Source organism: Lepisma saccharinum, chromosome 13, assembly GCF_977018435.1.
Source record: "Lepisma saccharinum chromosome 13, izLepSacc3.1, whole genome shotgun sequence".
In the NCBI taxonomy this organism is placed as follows: Eukaryota; Metazoa; Arthropoda; class Insecta; order Zygentoma; family Lepismatidae; genus Lepisma; species Lepisma saccharinum.
In genome coordinates, this window is record NC_139241.1 from 71,329,472 (window position 1) to 71,348,948 (window position 19,477).

A 19,477-nucleotide genomic window follows, 5' to 3' on the forward strand; every position below is an offset into this window, starting at 1 on the left:
TCAACAGTTCTTCGACTCCAAACCTTACGACTTTTATTGGCACGGGTTTTATCTCCTATCAGCAAGATGGCACGATATCATTGATGGCTAATTTGGAAAGTCCTAGGTGTGCTACAGTTCGTTATCTTCGCACTTCTAACTGCTTACCAAAAACGGTTACAACTTTTGCACGTACATAATACTTTTTGCATTAATTAACAAATTATATGTTTTAAGGTCTAATTTCAAATTGTGTACCTTTCTCTTAGTTGGATTCACGGCTTCCTTGGACCGTATTTGGAGGGGAAAAAAAAATTGTGGCTCCAGAATTATTTTAAGTTTTGTCTACCACTAGTTACAAGCATTTAAGCATGTCTTAACACACTACACACTCATTTTGCTACAAAAATTCTTTCTTTTCCAAGTTTTCCGTATATTTTTAAAAAATATATTTCTCTTCTCTCATCCCTGAAGTAGGATTGAGTTCAGTCCAAAAATTCGGAGGATAAAACAAGCTACATGTTGAGTTTTTTCTTAATTTTTAATACATTGACAACATGTGGCATCAAATATCACTTTCTTTTTACTTGCATTGATGCTTCAAAGATGAATGTTTGTTTAGTTCTAGCAAAATTATTACAAAAAAAAAAAAAATTAACTTACAGACTGGAATTGGCACTTATTCTTTTCACACGGACACAGTAAGGATGTCCCAGGTAGCACTGTCGGTACCCAGCCAAGGTGATGCGTAAGAACTGCAGTAACAAGCGTACTCACGAAACTGAAAGAAGCAGGAATTAATTAAGTGTTATTCTGCATACATGGAAAGTTACGACATTCAACTAGTAAATAGGGTCTTTGCCAGTGGTACCAAAACTTTTTTCTTCAGGCCACCATCCATTTGCTTCCATATAGTACACCCCACACAGTATTCGTGAAAATTATTCGTTGATTTTGTGAAGATCATATTTTCATGAATACTGAACAGAAATACATGACATTTCCACCCTTTGAAAGAGGAACAACTTGCAGGTTCACATGGACCTTAAATGTACTCAACGTGCACCCAGTGTGTGGCATGACAGATATTCAGGCAGTACTTCCTTTTTAGATATAAATAATTAGTAGGGGCATGCATATTTCGTTTTTGACGAAAAAACGAAATTTGAAAAAACACATTGTAGTGTTAATTTTTCATGTTTTTGAAAGGTGTGAGATGCATTTTGTTACCATGTTTTGTCACGAAATAATGCGAAATGAACTGCAAAAAGCGAAATTAACTCTTAAACACGAAATTCAGGGTTTATTCACAGACGCGACACCTTCTGAGGTCTGAATTATCCTGAGAGTTATGCAATTCCCGGAATATTGATTAATTCTGCTGTTAATGTTGGAGAAGCAAAAATGTACTCTTTTACACAGAAATAAACTTAATACTCTGATAACTACATAAATGCGCTATTAGAAGTGAAATGTTAATTCTGTGGAATAAGCGTAGTTTTTAAATCAAATTTAAGATTATATTCACAATTTTAAAACCAAAATGTCTTTTTATATATCACTTTTCATCCAATTTTTCACCGCTATAACACCGATATTTTATTTTATTTACCGCTTTTGCACCTGAAATTGACTGTTTTTGTACCGAAATTTTGCTTTTTTATTTAAGAAAAATATGTGCCTCTAATAATTAGTAATCTTACACTGAGCAAAAAAGCTAGAGAAAGAAAAAAAATACACCTCAGTAATTCATCAACCTAGGCAACATACAGTGTGTGTGAAAAGTACTTGAAAGTATTCTAAAAACCTATAACATTAAAGTAATAGGTTTATTACGTACAGCGAAATATTATTTGTTACACAGAGAAAACTTTAAAATTAATGTTTCATATGGTTTGGTTCATTGCTAGATCTCCACTTGAGCACCATTCACGTTCAAACACTCTTGCAATCTTTGTTTAAATCAGAGTACGTATTGTGTTCCGACTGTACTCATCCAGAATGTTGTAAATCACATCACTTATCTTGAACCTCAGGTTGTCGAGATCAGTCTGTTTCTCTGCATACACCTGGATCTTGACATGTCCACAGAGAGCAATCACAAAGGCGTAAGGTCTGGTGACCTTGCGGACCAAGTTATGGGTCCTGTGCTGCATCCGCCACATCGTCACTCGTTCTTGGCCTCCCACTACGTGGCAAATCTGCTTCCTGTGGCCTTAAACTTTATATACCATTTCTGGATACATGTCTCCTCTGCAGGAGTTTTTCCAGACGTTGCTTGGAACCTTCTCCGCATCAAAACAAAAGAATTTAAACACATCAAAACAAAAGAATTTAACTCGCCATAACATGCACTGAGCTTTCCTCCCGCCATCTTGGAATCAAGTGATCGCATGATCACCTGCACAGACGTCATTCAGCAGTGTGGGCACAACAAAACTTTAGTAAATTTTCCTCTGTGTAAAAAATCAATATTTTGTTGTAACAAACCTATTACTTTGAAGTTATAGCTTTCTTGAATCTTGCAGGACTTTTGAAACACTGTATTTACGCATGTTTTCCTACCAATGTGCAAGGCTATGATAAAAGGCTACAAAGAAAATAATACTTACAAGTTCGTATTCTTCGTGTCCAAACTGGAGAGTATTTGGCCCAGATCGTTCAGAAATGCCAGTGCGATGGTGGACTGGTGATTCAACTCCGATATCAATGCAAGCCAAACAGGCATTTGCAGGCGGGTACTTGAGAACAGGTCAACTAGGGACTGAAACGAGAAGAAAATAAGATTCCACGAACTTTCACACACGATTAAGGCTGTTTTGATTATTACACCAATAATGTTATAAATTCTTGGTCACAGTACTTGAATGTTAACTGTACTGACTGACACACTGTATCATTTTATATATATCTTTTAAAGGTGGGAGATGCATTTTTCTACCATGTTTTGTCACAAAATGATGCAAAATAAACTCTTAAACATGAAATTTATAGTTTATTTACCGTTGAAGTCTGAATTATCCTGCAAGTTATACAAATCACAGAAAATTGAATATTTGAAAAGCAAAAATGAACTCCTTTACACAGAAAATAAAATTAATATTCTTGACAACTACATACATGCTGTACTAACCACTCCACCATGGAGGTCGGTGAGATTCAGTGTTTCTTAAAAAAATCTCTGGTACAGTGGGATCCATGAGTATTAAAGTGCAAATTGTCCATCACCATGTTCGTGCACTTTATTTGACCCAACACGAGCTTCAAGAATTAACCTTTTGCCACCCAAGGCCTTTTTCACATGTAAGCCTCTCTGTCCAGAGCCGATTTTGAGCAAAATACAGAGTTTCAATTAAATGAGAGTAGATCGGAGGCTAATTGCCTTAGAGAGATAAGTGATATACCGTTGTACGCGGAATGAACCAGAGATTCAGACTATATGATTTTTTTGCAAATTCGGTGTATATGTGGTGGGGGGAGGGGGCTAACTCTCAAAATTCCAAAATTTCGGGAAAAAATTTTTGTTCCCCACCCTCCTTTCAAGCAAAAAGAACATGACAGTATCGACATGCACATGGAAATGATCGCTAACATGTAAGGAACACAAAAATATTTGCATTATTATCATATGACCAATGTAACTTGAGTTATACCCCCAAAAGGAATTGTCGGCATGCCACTGATTCAAGCTTCAAAATGACTTTAGCTCAGAGACTATTTGCCCTGGAGATATGAACGATATACCGTTGTACGCAGAATGAATCACAGATTCAGACGATATATAATTTATGCACATTCGGCGAACATACGGAGGGGGAAAGGTTGGAAATCCTCTGAATATTTTTTTTAAATGGGGTTTCTCCCCCCCGCCCCCCCAAAAAAAGGATATGAAAAGTTCAAAATGCACATAGAAATTATCGCTGACATGTAAGGAACACAAAAATATTTGCATTATTATCATATGACCAATGTAACTTGAGTTTTACCCCCAAAAGGAATGGTCGGCACGCCACTGATTCAAGCTTCAATATGCAGCGGTACCTTGAAATGACTTTAGCTCAGAGACTATTTGCCCTGGAGATATGAACGATATACCGTTGTACGCAGAATTAATCACAGATTCAGAAGATATATAATTTATGCACATTCGGTGTATATATGGAGGGGGAAAGGGGGGAAATCCCCTGAAAATACTTTTTTAAAAAATGGGGTTTCTCTCCCCCCCCCCCGCCCCCCAAAAAAAAGTATATGAAAAGTTCAAAATGCACATAGAAATTATCGCTGACATGTAAGGAACACAAAAATATTTGCATTATTATCATATGACCAATATAACTTGAGTTGTACCCCCAAAAGAAATGGTCGCCACGCCACTGATTCAAGCTTCAAAATGCAGAGTTACATTGAAATGACTATAGCTCAGAAACTAAATGCCCTAGAGATATGAAAGATATACCGTTGTACGCAAAATGAATCACAGATTCAGACAATATATAATTTATGCACATTCGGTGTGTATATATGGAGGGGGAAAGGGGTAAATCCCCTGAAAATACTTTTTTTAAAAATGGGGTTTCTCCCCCCCCCCTGCCCCCCAAAAAGGATATGAAAAGTTCAAAATGCACATAGAAATTATCGCTGACATGTAAGGAACACAAAAATATTTGCATTATTATCATATGACCAATGTAACTTGAGTTGTACCCCCAAAAGGAAGCCACTGATTCAAGCTTCAAAATGCAGAGTTACATTGAAATGACTATAGCTCAGAAACTAAATGCCCTAGAGATATGAAAGATATACCGTTGTACGCAGAATGAATCACAGATTCAGACGATATATAATTTATGCACATTCTGCGTACATATGGCGGGGGAAAGGGGGGAAATCCCCTCAAAAATACTTTTCTTTAAAAAAAATGGTGTTTCCCCGCCCCCCCTGAAAAAAATGTTAAAATGCAAAATTTATGCAAATTTGGCGTATATATGGAGGGGAAGGGAGAAAAACCCCAAAAATTATTTTAAAAAATTGTCACTTCACCCAAAAAATGTCCTTGCACTTGGGCACAAAACGACACCTACGCACAACATTCACAGACGAAAAGCTAGAACGTAGTGAAAAATGAGCGCCAATTCTTGCAGCTGCTTGAAATTCTATTTTTATACAATGCTGGGTAACCCCTGTTGCCACTTGTGCTAAAAAAACAAAGGTTTCCTTCAGCACGCTTCGAAATTCCATTCTCACAACGCAGATTCAACAACCAATCTTCCCCCTCCCCCACCCGCTGCTTGCGCCCTCACGGAAAACTTTCATTTTGACATCAGATAATGATAAACAAGCTTCCTTCGAATGCACTTAGCAGGAGGGAGTGAAAAGCATTGCTTTAGAACAACAAAGCCGGTCTTTCTTTGTCGGCAAATATTTGACGTTGAAAAGAGCCGCAAAAGAGAAGTACCTTTTCCTGCCTTTTCCCCTCCATTTTCATGAAGACAAAAAAGATGCAAAAAACCATTTCTGTTAAATACATGTGTTAGGAACAATATAAAAAAATAAAATCGAAATTCTAGCCAAAAATAGAAAAGTTATAACGTAAAAACTACGACCTTGACACAGCGTCTCGATCGAGATGCTTGGGACAGTGAGGGTTACATTTGGGTATCTCATTCGAGACTCTTGGGCGGCAAAAGGTTAAAAGAAAACTCAAAACAAGCTGTTGACAACTTCTGCACCAGCATACATAAAAATCCATCGCTTAAAAACACAGACGTTGTAAGAGAAAAATTATTGAAAATAGTCATGGACAATTTGCACGATATTACTCATGGATCCCACTGTACCAATTTCCTGATGTACCACATCAGAAAATTCCCCCAAGGTTATTTTCACCTTACCTGTTGCATTTCCTCACAACTCTCCATCAGCAAATGCACAAACACCTCCTTGTGGCTGTAGGCCTTCTCCACAGCAGACTTCAACCTGATTATCATGTTCTCTATGAGGCACACATGTTCAAAGAAGAATGACTGGAGTTGTCTGTAAACAAAGTTCAAGGTTCTCATAAATGATTCACACTTTTAATTTGTTATACAAAGTTAAGTATTTCAGGTAGTCCAATTAAAAGATACACTCTGAAAGATTTTTATGTATGATCTTCCATACCCTGTGAAAATGCAAAATTGGATAAGTGTGTCCAACTATCAAATACAATGGAACCCAGATTATACATTTTTCTGCATTATACATTCATTCTTGATTGTCCCAACATAGCAAAACGTTATAAAATTTTCCCCAATTTTACATTTTGTAACATTTTTAAGTTTCATCAGCTTGGTCCCCTGAAAAACGTAAAATCGAGGTTCCACAATAATAATTCAAATGCTTTAAAATTATTGGTAACAAACCTAATTTTCGGTTAAAGCAGTAATTTTCAATCACACAAGATCATAACACATTCCAAAATTCTTAATGTCTTGGTAACCCTCACTACGTAAGCACAGGGTAGTCAATAATTAATAAGCTCTGAAGAGTAGTTAACATTTTTTCTTGAGTGGGCTTGTTTTGACGCCCTGAAACATGTAGTTGCTGTGGGTGCATCCTCTGTAGCAACCGAACATATGATTGCAAAATCGTGGCTGTGCTGCTAGACAAAGGTTGTTCTTGACTTTGGCACCAGCCCAGTCATTGTATCAAGAAGGAGAAGTCCTGTATTGTTGTTGATGTTTCTCAACTCACCATTTCTTCATTTCTCCTTCATTTCCTGATGGCTTCTCTTTTCTAGGAAGTCCTCTTCTCAAAGCCGATGTTTCTCCGTCCCAGCCCCTTCTATCACTGCTTTTTTCAGTGGGATCTTACCCTCACCCACATAGCTAACCCATCATCTTTTCTTCAGAGACCCTCTTTTCAAGAGCTGGTGATTCTCCCCCCTTAAGCACCACCTTCTCATTCCATACATATCTTCTTTATATAACCAATCCTATAACCCACCCTAATAATCTGTAAATCAATCTTTGATCTGTTCAAACAAATGAATCATTGGTCAACATATAATATCTTACTATATCATATTTCTACTAACATCACTCACCCTTTTTCATATGTAAACCTCAATACTAATATTTTAACATTACTTACTCATTTATCTCTAACAATTTACAATATGTAAACCTTGATGGCTTTGGAAACTTTGGAAACCAGAGCAACCAAGGTACCTATAAATCAAAATTAGTGTAATCTTAAATACCAGTGTAAACATTTTTTAAATTATTATTTAATGTAAAATGTAAAACAAAAAAATTAAATAAATTAGTACATACTAAACGGGGGAACTGAAATTCTGAGAAAATGACGTCCTGGTAATTGTTTAAAGGCACCAGGACATAAGTCCATACCCCCTTAATGTATGCGGGCTTCTTTAGGGGGTTCCCCCTTTTATTATTGTTTCCATGTTAGTATGTTCCCTGCTGGGCAGATAGAAGAATGGAATCTTGCAAGATAAAGTTCCCTGTGCAATAAAGACATATCTAGGGGATGTAGGGCGCACAGATTCTCGATCCCAGCCATTGTGGAGGGGATGTGATCAGCACCACACTCCAGCTGCCTTTAACCCCCTTCCCCCCAGGAACCCATTAATTATTAATTTGAGGCTGGTTGAGCCCCAGAGCCACTTTATGCAGGGAAAAGGCTGGAAAAATTCTGACCTTAGATCACACACACTGGGTCTCCTGTGTAGTCCTACCGACTAGATCAGCATGGCACGCACTTGGAAAAAGTGGTGTAAAAAATTGTGCTGCTGAATAAGAGTGCAAATGAAGTGTTTATTCCTGAACTGGATGATGACATATCTTGTAATGAATCAGATGAAATGACTAAGAAGATGTGAACTTGCCCCCAGTGCCTAATGATCCCATTACTTGGATAAATAGTGGCATTTATCCCTTTTATGGGAGACTGTGGAATGTAAATTGACTTGACAAACATAAATAATCCAATTCAATATTTGCATCTGTATTTTGACATAAATCTCATTAAGTCACGTTACTACCTACACAAATCTGTGTGCACATCATTATTTCAGTACACAATCATTACTTGCAAATCACAGAGATCACAATTACAAAGGTGTCACAACTAATGAAATGTGGACATATTTAGGAATCTTATTCATGACAGGAATTGACACGCACCCAGAAATAGAAGATTTTTGGTTAGCTAAGCCCTTTTCCAAAACTCTGAGTATAGTAAAAAAAATGTGTTAGTCACATGAAGAAAAACTACAAAAATTACTAAAAGGGAAAACAGTGTGTCCAGATATTATTAGAATAATTAAATCAAGAAGACTTGGGTGGGCATGACATGTGGCACGAATGGAAAAGGAAAAAAAGAGTTTACAGGATTCTTGTTGAGAAACGTAATGGTGAGAGACTTGCAGGAAGGCGAAGACGAAGATGGAGGGATAACGTTGAGATGAACCTAAAGGAAATAGAAGGCTTGTGTTGCTGCAGCCATAAACCTTTGGGTTTAAGAAGACCACAGAGTGAGTGAGTTAGTGTGTACGATACAAATCAATCAAAATTTTCGAGTTCGTTGCTCTCAAGAAAGAAAATATATTTGCATGCATTTTAGGTTAATTTAATTTAAAATATCTGCCAGCGTATTGGTGGCATTTAAAGGCTCTGTAAACAGTTAAGTGTATCCCAGTCTTCCATTACATTATAAAGCGTAGGAAAGTTTTAATATCTTTATACCTGAGTACTTGAATTCACATAGTCGTAGACACATTTCCACTTCACAATCTTAGTCATGGGATAATTTCCCTAATTTTTCCAGGTCAGTAATCTGACAATTGCGCAAGCTAAGGACATGTAATATGAGAAGATTAACTTTACAAACGTACTTCTCCTCCTCGCAATCTTCAGACAAGGTGATTATCACAGCCAAGCCCAATTTCGTCCTCTTGTTTGTGGAAGCTTCCTCGCAGCCTAGGTAGTCCTGCGCAAAGCACTCCATGCTGCCAAACTCCATCGAGGTGTTCACGTTCCGCAGCCACCTTCGCTGGAGACTGCTCAGGCTGCTGGACTGGGTCAAGTGGGACAGAGAGCCTGTGAAATAAAAAGGGCTTAGAAACTCTGCAGCAGAGCATTGGTACTAGGACTAAGCCGATGTATTGGTATTGACCAACCAGTAGTATCAATATCGGTTGGAATTTATTTATCGATACAGACTGATACCTTTCCGGCATTTTGGTCTTTCACAGGCCCTGCAAAATGCCTCTCCCCACTATCGTGAAGTCTAATTATTCGGAAATTATGCAAAATTCAAAAAACTTAATTTTGTTACAACATGTAATTCATGTTAAAGGGAATAAAAAATGCAGTTCATAATGAGAATACGTACACGAGTACTAAAATGATTTCTGTGAAATACAAGTAAGTACGAGGGGGTATGCAAAAAAAAATGGAAAAACCCTGCGCTGGGCGGAGCATCCATAGTACAAATTTTTCCTGCTAGGCAAGCATCGAGCAACTCATTGTGAGTTCAGTACACTCAGTGGCTTCGCTGGGGAAGGTTGTCTCTGATCACGTTGATTTTTTTCATAAAAGCAGTTTCGCTCGCACCTCGTTTTTTTGTGATGGCCGATGTAAGAGAACAGCGTGCGGCTGTGAAATTTTGTTTCCTGCTCGGGCAAAAAGGTGGCAGAAACTGTTGTGATGTTGAATACAGCTTACAAGGACAGCGCTATGGGGAAAAATCAAGTGTACGAGTTATTTTCTCGCTTCAAAAAAGGTGACATGTCGATTGATGACAAACCTCGTTCTGAACGTCCGTCTACTTCCAGAACGGACGAAAATGTCAACAAAATTTGTGTCAACTTATGCTCGAAGACCGACGACGGACCAATGAAAAGCTGGGGACGTTATCTGGACTATCTTGAAGCTCGGTTCAGCAAATTTTGAAGGAAGATTTGGGAATGAGAAGGGTCGCTGCGAAATTTGAGCCACCACGACAATGCACCTGCGCACACAGCCATCTCAGTGCACAAGTTTCTGGCAAAAAACAGCATGACTCTCCTGCCCCACTCCCCTCACCTTGCTCCATGCGACTTGTTTTTGTTTCCCCGAATGAAGAGGGACATGAAGGGACAGCAATTTGACAACATAGAAGAGGTGAAGAAAAAAACGAGGAAGGAGCTGTCAGCCATCACAACAGATGAGTTTGAAAAATGTTTCCAAGACTGGAATCACAGATTGTACAAATGTATTGTGTCATGGAGAGTACTTTGAAGGTGATAAGGTTGTTTTGTAATAAAAAAAAAAAAAAAATCCGGTTTCTTTTGGGTACACCCTCCTAAGTTTCGTGGAAATAATTTTAATAGTCACGTACGTCGTACATATTCTAAAGCAAAAATCTTGGTCAATTGATGCATATAATTAAGGGTGGAATATTTACACACTACTGTTAATAAATATTTTGAATAACCTTTAATTATTACAATTTTCAAATATTGGTATCTGCATGAGTTCAAACTGGTATCAGCTCAGCCCTAAAATTCAAGTTTTCTTGTAATAACAAGTGCTCAGATAAGTCAACTCTGCGAATGGAAACGATGAAATTTCCAATTTACTTGAGCAGAAGAACTTGACCATTTCTTTAAATGTATACTTTTCCTACTGTACCGTACAATATTCATAATCATAGTGCATACAGTGGAACCTGATTTACATTTTCCCATATTTTAAGTTTCATAAGCTTGGTCCCCTGAAAAACCTAAAATCAAGGTTCTATGGTATTTCATTTTTCATGTACTGTAGTTTTTTGTTTTCATACATATGTATTAGGGCAGAGACAATAACATTTTCAACCGATACTCATACTCCTACTAAATCCTACCGATGCTTCAAAATTGTAACAATTAAAAGTTGTTGAAAATTTTAATTAATAATGAGTGAGCATTACACTCCAATTATAAGCACCAATTTACCAGACATTTGTTTACAAATATTAAACAAATTACATTAGAATATAAACATACTTTTATGTACTCATAAAATACAATTATTTTCACATGATATTGGTACAAAATGAATGGAAACTATGAATTTTGCACAACTTCCTGGACAATTACACTCTGCGAAAGTGCTGTGTGGCATTTTTGTGAACCCTGCGAATCATCCAATTGACAGAAAATTATTGGCCGGTATCCATAAATAAAATACAACATATACCAATACCACTTGTATCGGCTGATACCAATATACTGGCAACAAGTTACAGTGGAAACATTCCTCGGTTTTACATTTTCATGCATTATACATTCAACATTCATGGTTTCAATAGAGAAAAATGCTATGAAATTTTCCCTGATTTGGGCATATTCCCATATTTTAAGTTCTTCCGCTTGGTCTTCTCAAAAATGTAAAATCGAGGTTCCACTGCATTTAAGTTTTTCTTTATACTATCACATGTAATTCAACCTCCGCGTCACAACCAACCCAAAACAAAAAAACAATACAATACTCACTGCCATGTGAACGGGGAGTTCCTATAGGCGATGCTTCGTAACTCGGTAAATTAATGAAACTGTTGAGGCTGCTGTTGGACTGGATGGATGCATCCCCACATATCCCGCTGTCCACTTCATACCTATATTGCTTTAACGAGTCCACCGATGGCACATCTTGAGGATGACTTCCTGCAAAGAGATCAAATAGCGTTTGTAACAACAAAATATTACAACTTTAATGTTGGACTAATGTAGTTCCTTTTTCTGCACTAAATATATCCATTAACGGGATTTAATTACTAAACACACAGCCCTGAAATTAGGTACGTGGCAGAGTTCAGGCTGTTGCCACATCGGAGCACAACCACAACTGATGCTCAAATTAGGCAACGCAGCCCAGTTAACATTGCCACGCAGTGCACGGGAATCTCCAACTTTTGTCCATGATCACTTTGTGGCACCAGCGCAATTTGGCCAAGCTACCTAATTTCATGGCTGCACATTTAGATCAGGGTGGATAAAAACCATGATTTCTTTTAAAACACGTTTAAAATGGCTTGTAAGGGTTTTTGCACCATACATATAGATATATGTTCTTTTCATAGAAAGGCTATTTCTGGTAAACGGTCCTGTAAAATATTTGGAACAGTTTGATTAAAGCAAATAAAAATGTATTTGGAAATATACATTTTTCTGTTTCTGATACTTTATGTATGGATCTACTATGGAAATGTTTGTTAGGGTGTGTTAATGAAACTATATTAATTTCACTAACTTTTTTCCCAGTGAAAATAAAACATTCTGGATGTACTACATAATTGTAAATTAAAATATTTTTATAGTCTTTGTAGGTGCTGACTTGAGGGGGGGGGAGGCAAGGCACTTTCTGCACCCTCAAAATTCATGTAGAGGGACACATTTTATTATGTATATTTACTAATACAAAATATTGTTTATGCCAACCTTGACACCCTCAAAATTTATCTTAAGTTTTATCTCTGAGCTGCCATGTTTATTTACAGTTTAATGATAATTACACTATTTATGGTTTAACATGATTAGCAATTTGTTTATTATTCTACACAAAATGTTTACTATTTGTTCCTATAACAATTATTGAATTTTAAATCAAGAGAAATTTACGTGCTTACAGTTCACATGTTACATTTCCTTTCGTTGAGCCTAATATACACCATTAAATGATTACGAGATTAAAGCACATTCACCAAAAGTGATCCTGATATCTACAAATTACTTACATACATTATTCTATAAATTATTTATTTAAAGTGATTTAAATCAAGTGATTTTCCTTAAACAATTCACCTGATCTAAATCTTGATTTAAATGCACTGATTTTTCACAATTCTCAAACAAAAGTCATGCTGAATTCAAACATAATTTCATGATTTTCTGGTGAGCAGATGCCTTGTATTTACTTCTTAACTTTCAAATTGAAAGTAAATAATCCTAAACTAAATGTACAAACTTCAGAAATGCTTTACCACGATTCACAAGCAACAAGGATACACATTAAATATTAAAAATATACAGGGTGCCTCAAAAGTAATAGCGCAAACTGACACAGGTGAAAGTACACGATAATAGAAGCAAAAAAGTCTCAGTAAACATTGGTCCGCAAACGAGCCGTTTTCAAGATAATTCCGAATGTGTCATTAGAAGCTGCCACGGACTTCATTGTCTGTAAACATCGTCCTAGTTGGTAAAATGCTAATAATACAGTAAGAAAAGTCATTGGAGATCTTATTGCTAGACTGTGTACTGATTGTATCCATCCTGTTTGATTCCAACGCCACCTCTCGGAAATCTTCTGTTTTGTAAAGAAAGAGCAAACCTCGGAACGCTATAATCCTCTACATCTCTTGTTTCCCCTTTAATACTAAAGAAGTGAGCCGAGGATTGTCTTATCGGCGCAGTGGAACGTAATGATCATATATTAGGTACTTAAATTATACAATTTAAACTTAATATTCTTTAACACATATTCTTTATTACAAATAATATTATTACTTATACTTTCCAAATTTAGTTAACTCAACAGTAATTTCTATGGATTAACGCCCAGTTAAAATAGTACAGTTCGTCCCATTTGATTGTCACCAGTCAGTAAGTAACGGCTACACGAGTCTGAGCCAACCGCAGCCCTGCCCAAAACCCCCCCAGCCAACATGACCCGGAGCAATCCACCTAAAAAAAATTAAAACAAAAACAAATTCCTTTTCTTGGTCTTTTAAGAACTCAAAATAACTATTAACTTTAGGTAAATTACACCCGGCCATGCAGGCCCCAAAAAGGGTGATAGACGGTAATGCAGTATACTCAGCCTGTCCAGCCTGTGTCCAGTTCGTCCAAAGTCTCCCCCAGTCAGCAAGGATCTGCCAAGCTAAACTTCTCGCTCGCCCAGCGCAGAAGCCTAGCCAATGGCATAACCTTCCTGAGTCACCTGTCTATTGAGTCTCAATACGTCATTCATGAGTAATATTACACTATGGGCTTACAACGTGCAAGGAGAAAGCACTTGGTGTTTACAAAATGCTATCAGTGACTGCTTCTAACCACACACTCGCACACATTATTAGCATTTTACCAACTAGAACGATGTTTACAAACAATGAAGTCAGTGGCGGCTTGTAATCACACATTCGCGATTGTGTATCTCTAAAACTGCTCGTTTGCAGACCCATGTTTACTGACACTTTTTTTGCTTCTATTATCGTGTACTTTCACCTGTGTCAGTTTGCGCTATTACTTTTGAGACACCCTGTATAACAGTAAAATAAAATAAAAACTTCCCACACTTACTTTGAGCACTTTCCCCATGGCACAAGAGACTTTCACTCATTGAATTAGTAGAGCTTGCACAGGATTCTTCGAAACTACTACTTTCACTGGAATTAAAAACAAAATTATATGTGTGTGAGAATACTAATTATTTATTACTTTTCTAAAGCACTCATTTTAAGTTTTCTAATGTTAAGTGCGGTCCAACTGGAGCGCAGCTCTTATTGTTAAAGATATGAAAAACAGCAGTGTATTGCTTAAAGATTATTAATGTTGTTCCTAAAAGTTTTGCATAAGCACAGTTGGATATTACAAAATGATACAATGAATGTTAATGTGGTCTTTATTCTTGTGGCAGTAAAAAATGACAGTGATAACCATGGGCACTTGACCCCTGAAATTTCTGGAAAGAGTTAATGTAATTCGAATGGTGAAATTGTAGACACATTTTAAAACAAAAAGTATTGTGTTCTGTGCCTTTCAGGCTGTAAGTTACAGCAACTATTATTATTATTAGTGCTCGGAAGTTGAAGACCTATAAATTGCCAAAAAAAAAGGAAAAAAGGACGTATAAATGTGATTCAAATTAATTAATAACTTCAGTTTTAATTACATATTTAATGACTAAAAAGTAAAAAATTCTGGTCATACGGAACATAGTGCAAAACAACTGAAAGCTTCAAAACAAGAGAAAGTTGCCACTTATACAGCATGACCTTCCAGACACAGTTAAAGGACCTTGTACCGTACCTGCTTCAGTCGTCCAAAAATGTTTTTCTCTCGTTTCAGGGATGGTTCAAATATATTTCTTTCTTTCTTTTTATTTCTTTACTACAGAAAGGATGTTTAAGAGGTGATGAACTGACAGTAAAAACATAGTCGAATGAAGGTGAAGTTGCAAAAAAAAAAAAGCTGTGAAGACCTTTAAAAAGGCCAAAAAAGGACAAATAAAACCCACCTTTTTTCTGGCCTACAATGACCCAAAATTAACATATATTATCTCGGGCCTTGTCTTCGGACATTAGGAAAAAAAAAGAATTTTTCCTCAACTTCCGAGCCCTAATTATTATTATTTGAAATAGGGTTACATTTATGCTTACAGTCTGTTTTACATTGATTATCTGACTATAAAAAAACGAAGCTTTTTGTCTTCCATGAATTAATATTAAGTATACAGTTATGCAAATTGTATATAGATATACAGAATATGGAAATTACAAATGTATGAAATTTTAAGAAAAACATTAGTAGTAGTAGTAATGTAATAATAATAACAAAAACAACAATAATAGCAGTAATAATATTAATAGTAGTAGTAATTATAATAAAAGTTTCCGTGATTCTGTACCCCCCCCCAAAAAAAAAATTCTGCAGGTTCCCTTGGTGGCAACCACGAACCTCTGCCACATCACTGCACACAGAGGTTTCATAGCATTGGGGACTCAATGACGATAATGTTATTAAGAAAATTTGTTTCCCTTGTTGTTTGGTGTTTCACCAGGGTTGCCACTCTATGTTATATGATAAAATTCAAGTATAATTCTTAGTTTTCATGGCAAACTTTCCAAAAAATTTAAAGGGTATAAGCAGATGTTTTCTCAATTTCAACCTTATGTTTTAGCGCCTCTCACCACCTACAAACACATACAAAAATATATTAACGATATAAAGGGGTGTGTGATTCCAATGTATCCAAAAAATTCTAATTCAATTAAACTGTACGTATATTTAAAATATTTAACAGAGACTTGAAGTACAGCATGTTCTGTTCAAACCTCCCACCTTTCAATTCATCATTGCTAAAAGTTTATGAAGCATAATGGAATGCGAGAGGTTCTAGACGAAAGAAACTCTAAGAATTTTATTGCATGACCTTGAAGTTCAGCATTCTATCACTGTGCAGCGCCACAATCACATAAAGCACAATGGCAACTTTGCAGCAGCACGCACAATCTGTATTCTGGTATGCAGAGACGAAATCAATCATTACAGTGCAAAGAAATTACCGGAGAGAATATGGAATATGCTTCATGCAATAAAATTCTTTGAGTTTCTCTTTCGTCTAGTACCACTCGCATTCCATTATGTTTCATAACCTTTTAGCAATGAAGAATTGAAATGTGGGAGGTTTGAACGGAACACCCTGTATATTTACAAACACAAGTCACAAATGTTACGAGATACACTAATGTACGAAAAATTGTTAATTGTACATAATTTCAAACTCAAATTTAACTAATCAACTTCAAAATATCTTATCTTGCAATAATCTTCCATCTGTCAGATAGATTGTACTAAGGTATTTTAACAAAACGCAGAGGTAGCATCGTCACCTTGTAATCAAGTGGTCCCAGGTTTGATACCTGGTGGAGGCACATAGTGGTTCGGATCCCACTTTAAACTTTAAGCCCAGTCCTGATTAGCCTTACTGCGCATGAAGTGGACTTAAACATCAACTGAAACAAAAACTAACGAAGTTAACAGATTGAGAGAATTCAATTTCATTTTCCAGGTAGTTTTCCTTTCCTTCCTGTATAAAAAGAAAACCTAATCCGTTAAAAACTTGCCTCAGGGCATTTATAGGTATGTATAAATTCAATGAGATATGAATTAATGAAAGTTGCAATTTTTCACATCTATAGAGAAAAATCACATAGAATTCCATTACCCAATAATTCACGCATAATTCCCGGAATTCCCAGTGAGAAGCCACTCTGTTCACTGTATGGTGACAGCCTGCGTATATTCAATGTTGACGGTGCATGGCATCAAATATAATATTCATGAAGAACTATGAAAACTTCTTACCTAGCACGAGTGTTGCGTCCTGATCTTGGAGAAAGGAAGACTTTGGTGCACAACAACCTTGACGGAGACTTAATCGTGTGAATCTTCAAGGTGGGAGCTTTGAACATCACAGCCACAGACCCAAACACCATTTCACTAAGGGCATTCACATCGGAGCTCGGTCGGATGTACTGCGAAATAAAGTATAAATTGTAAAAGCCTTAATCTTTACATAGTGTAATAAATATATCTTTTTGATGTTTGTGATGAATTTTAGCAATTTCATATCATTAGCGCTGAGATAAAACTGGTGTATTGTGCCAAACTTGAATGTATGCAGATTTATGTGCATTAATGTTCAGTGACAACCTTTAAAATAACATTTTGACACATTTTACATGCGTCTTTTTCAAGAGTTATCACTAGACCTGAGCCGATACCACCATTTGCAGATACCGATGCTTGTATAATTCCAGTACAAAATAACAAAGGCTAGTTACAGAGTCATACTAATTCGTCACATCACTAGGCACGTATTTAGAAATATTTAATTTTGGGAGCCAGTCCGAGCCAAGTGGCTCCGAAATATAATAATAAAATTGTTATTTAATACATTAATATAATTATTTGTGATATGAAAATTAATTAATTACTACTTAATTTCTCCGATTCGTATGGAGTATTGTATGTAACCACAGACTAAGAAACGGAGGAAAGACAAAGTTAGTATTATTTCGTTCTTTCTATCTTGACTTAAAAATATTGTTATCACATAAATAGTAAGAAAAGACTATAAAATCAGAGATAAAACAGCAAATATTCATCATCTAGCTTATGTGTAGTTAAGACTGCTAAAATTTGCGTAAAAACAACAGTCATGGCAAGGAAATTTGTCAAAGAAGTAAAGAATTCAATATTTATTGAATAACAAAAAAAATTATGGTACCTCTATTTGATGAAAAGTAAAGTTCCTTATAAATATTCTATGTACATTATTGTACGTAGTGGTGTACATAAATCTTTAGAGGGGCCTCCCCGATGGTGTTGCTGTTGCCTTGTAATCAGTAGATTGCGGATTCGATACTCAGTGGAGGCACATAGTGGTTCGGGCCCCACTTGAAAATGTAGGTCCACTCCCGATTAGCTTATCTTTCTACGTACTGTCATTCAAAGTCGTATGTTCCCAATGCAATCTCGGCTCAAATTATTGACCGATTTGCTTTATTTTTCTTTGCTTTTTGTGCCACTTTTGGCTAATTTGCGAAGATGGGGATGAGTGATGAAATTGATGAATGGACACTCCCAAACATCCACGCTCAGGCTGGGATTTGAACCCTGGCGTCGTAGGATGATGTGCTAATCACTCCACCACGGGGGCAGACTTTCGGCGAAAACAAATAGCCAACATTGGCCGATACCCGCAGTCAGACAAATGACAGAAGTGAAGAGGATAAGTATAAATTGCTGATTCCCCTTCGCACTGAATGCAGATAAACCAAGCTAATTTCACAGTGACCTTCATCCCTCTTTTCTAAAAACTCCGCAACTACCTGACCCAGCATTAGTGTGGCAGGTGGTTAAAAACGTTGTTATCTTACCAGCACGAGTTTCAAGCCAGAATTGGCAATGAATGGTTTATTTCCCACAGCGTTAACTAAGCAGTTACATGCCTTCACAGGCACATTTGGGTTCAGCTTTCACTTACTCATGCCTTTGATCTTGCCATCTGCTTCCCAGGAGGGTGGGGTTTTATCCAGAGTTTCTAGGAAAATCTATGGAACCTCCCATGCTGGTCTCCCAATCTATCACAAGGAAGGGTGAACGAACTTTTAAAAAGGACAAATGTTGATACGAGTTGTTGACTTTGGCTGCTCTTCTAGTCACTGAAAATCGATGGTATCGGTAAAAGAAAATCAACCGATACTCACCAATGTCGATACCACCGGTATCGTCTCAGCCCTAGTTATCACCAAATCGATGTACAGTAGGAATTAGTAACAATTAATTATAAACAATCTAGTGTCAAGTTACTAATTACTGAAAACCTAAACTCCTCATGACATTGTAGCCAACTCTGTACAATACAAGTGCTCAAGGTTTGGCCTATTTTAACAATGTTCAGAAGTGGTACAAGAGGATGAACACACTTAGAATATCAGAAATAATTGTACAAGTTAGGAGAAACTAATGTGCACACTTTGTGGTTGTACAGAGCATTAATTTGTAAAGAATTGTCATGAAAAATATTGTGTACAAATGCAAGATATGAAGAAAAATTGGTACCCTTGACACTCCGTACCACATCAAGAAAGTGAAATATTTTACAGGGTTTATGAAGATTTTTACTTACGTGGGCCATACTTTGCGATCAAATATCTGTTGGAACCAATTTTATAGCATAAAGCATCG

At 36.6% G+C, this 19,477-nt stretch overlaps 1 protein-coding gene across 1 annotated transcript in view; it reads right to left on the reverse strand.

Annotated features, from left to right (window-relative positions):
* LOC145997408 (folliculin-interacting protein 2) overlaps positions 1-19,477 on the reverse strand; it is a 48,215-nt gene that overhangs the window by 16,568 nt on the left and 12,170 nt on the right. The window contains exons 3-9 of the mRNA XM_083134427.1: positions 17,090-17,259; positions 14,303-14,388; positions 11,498-11,668; positions 8,873-9,077; positions 5,871-6,012; positions 2,592-2,743; positions 643-760 (exon numbers count right to left, since the gene is read on the reverse strand). Coding sequence (XP_082990553.1) covers positions 643-760; positions 2,592-2,743; positions 5,871-6,012; positions 8,873-9,077; positions 11,498-11,668; positions 14,303-14,388; positions 17,090-17,259 — 1,044 coding nt within the window. The remainder of the gene's footprint in view (positions 1-642; positions 761-2,591; positions 2,744-5,870; positions 6,013-8,872; positions 9,078-11,497; positions 11,669-14,302; positions 14,389-17,089; positions 17,260-19,477) is intronic.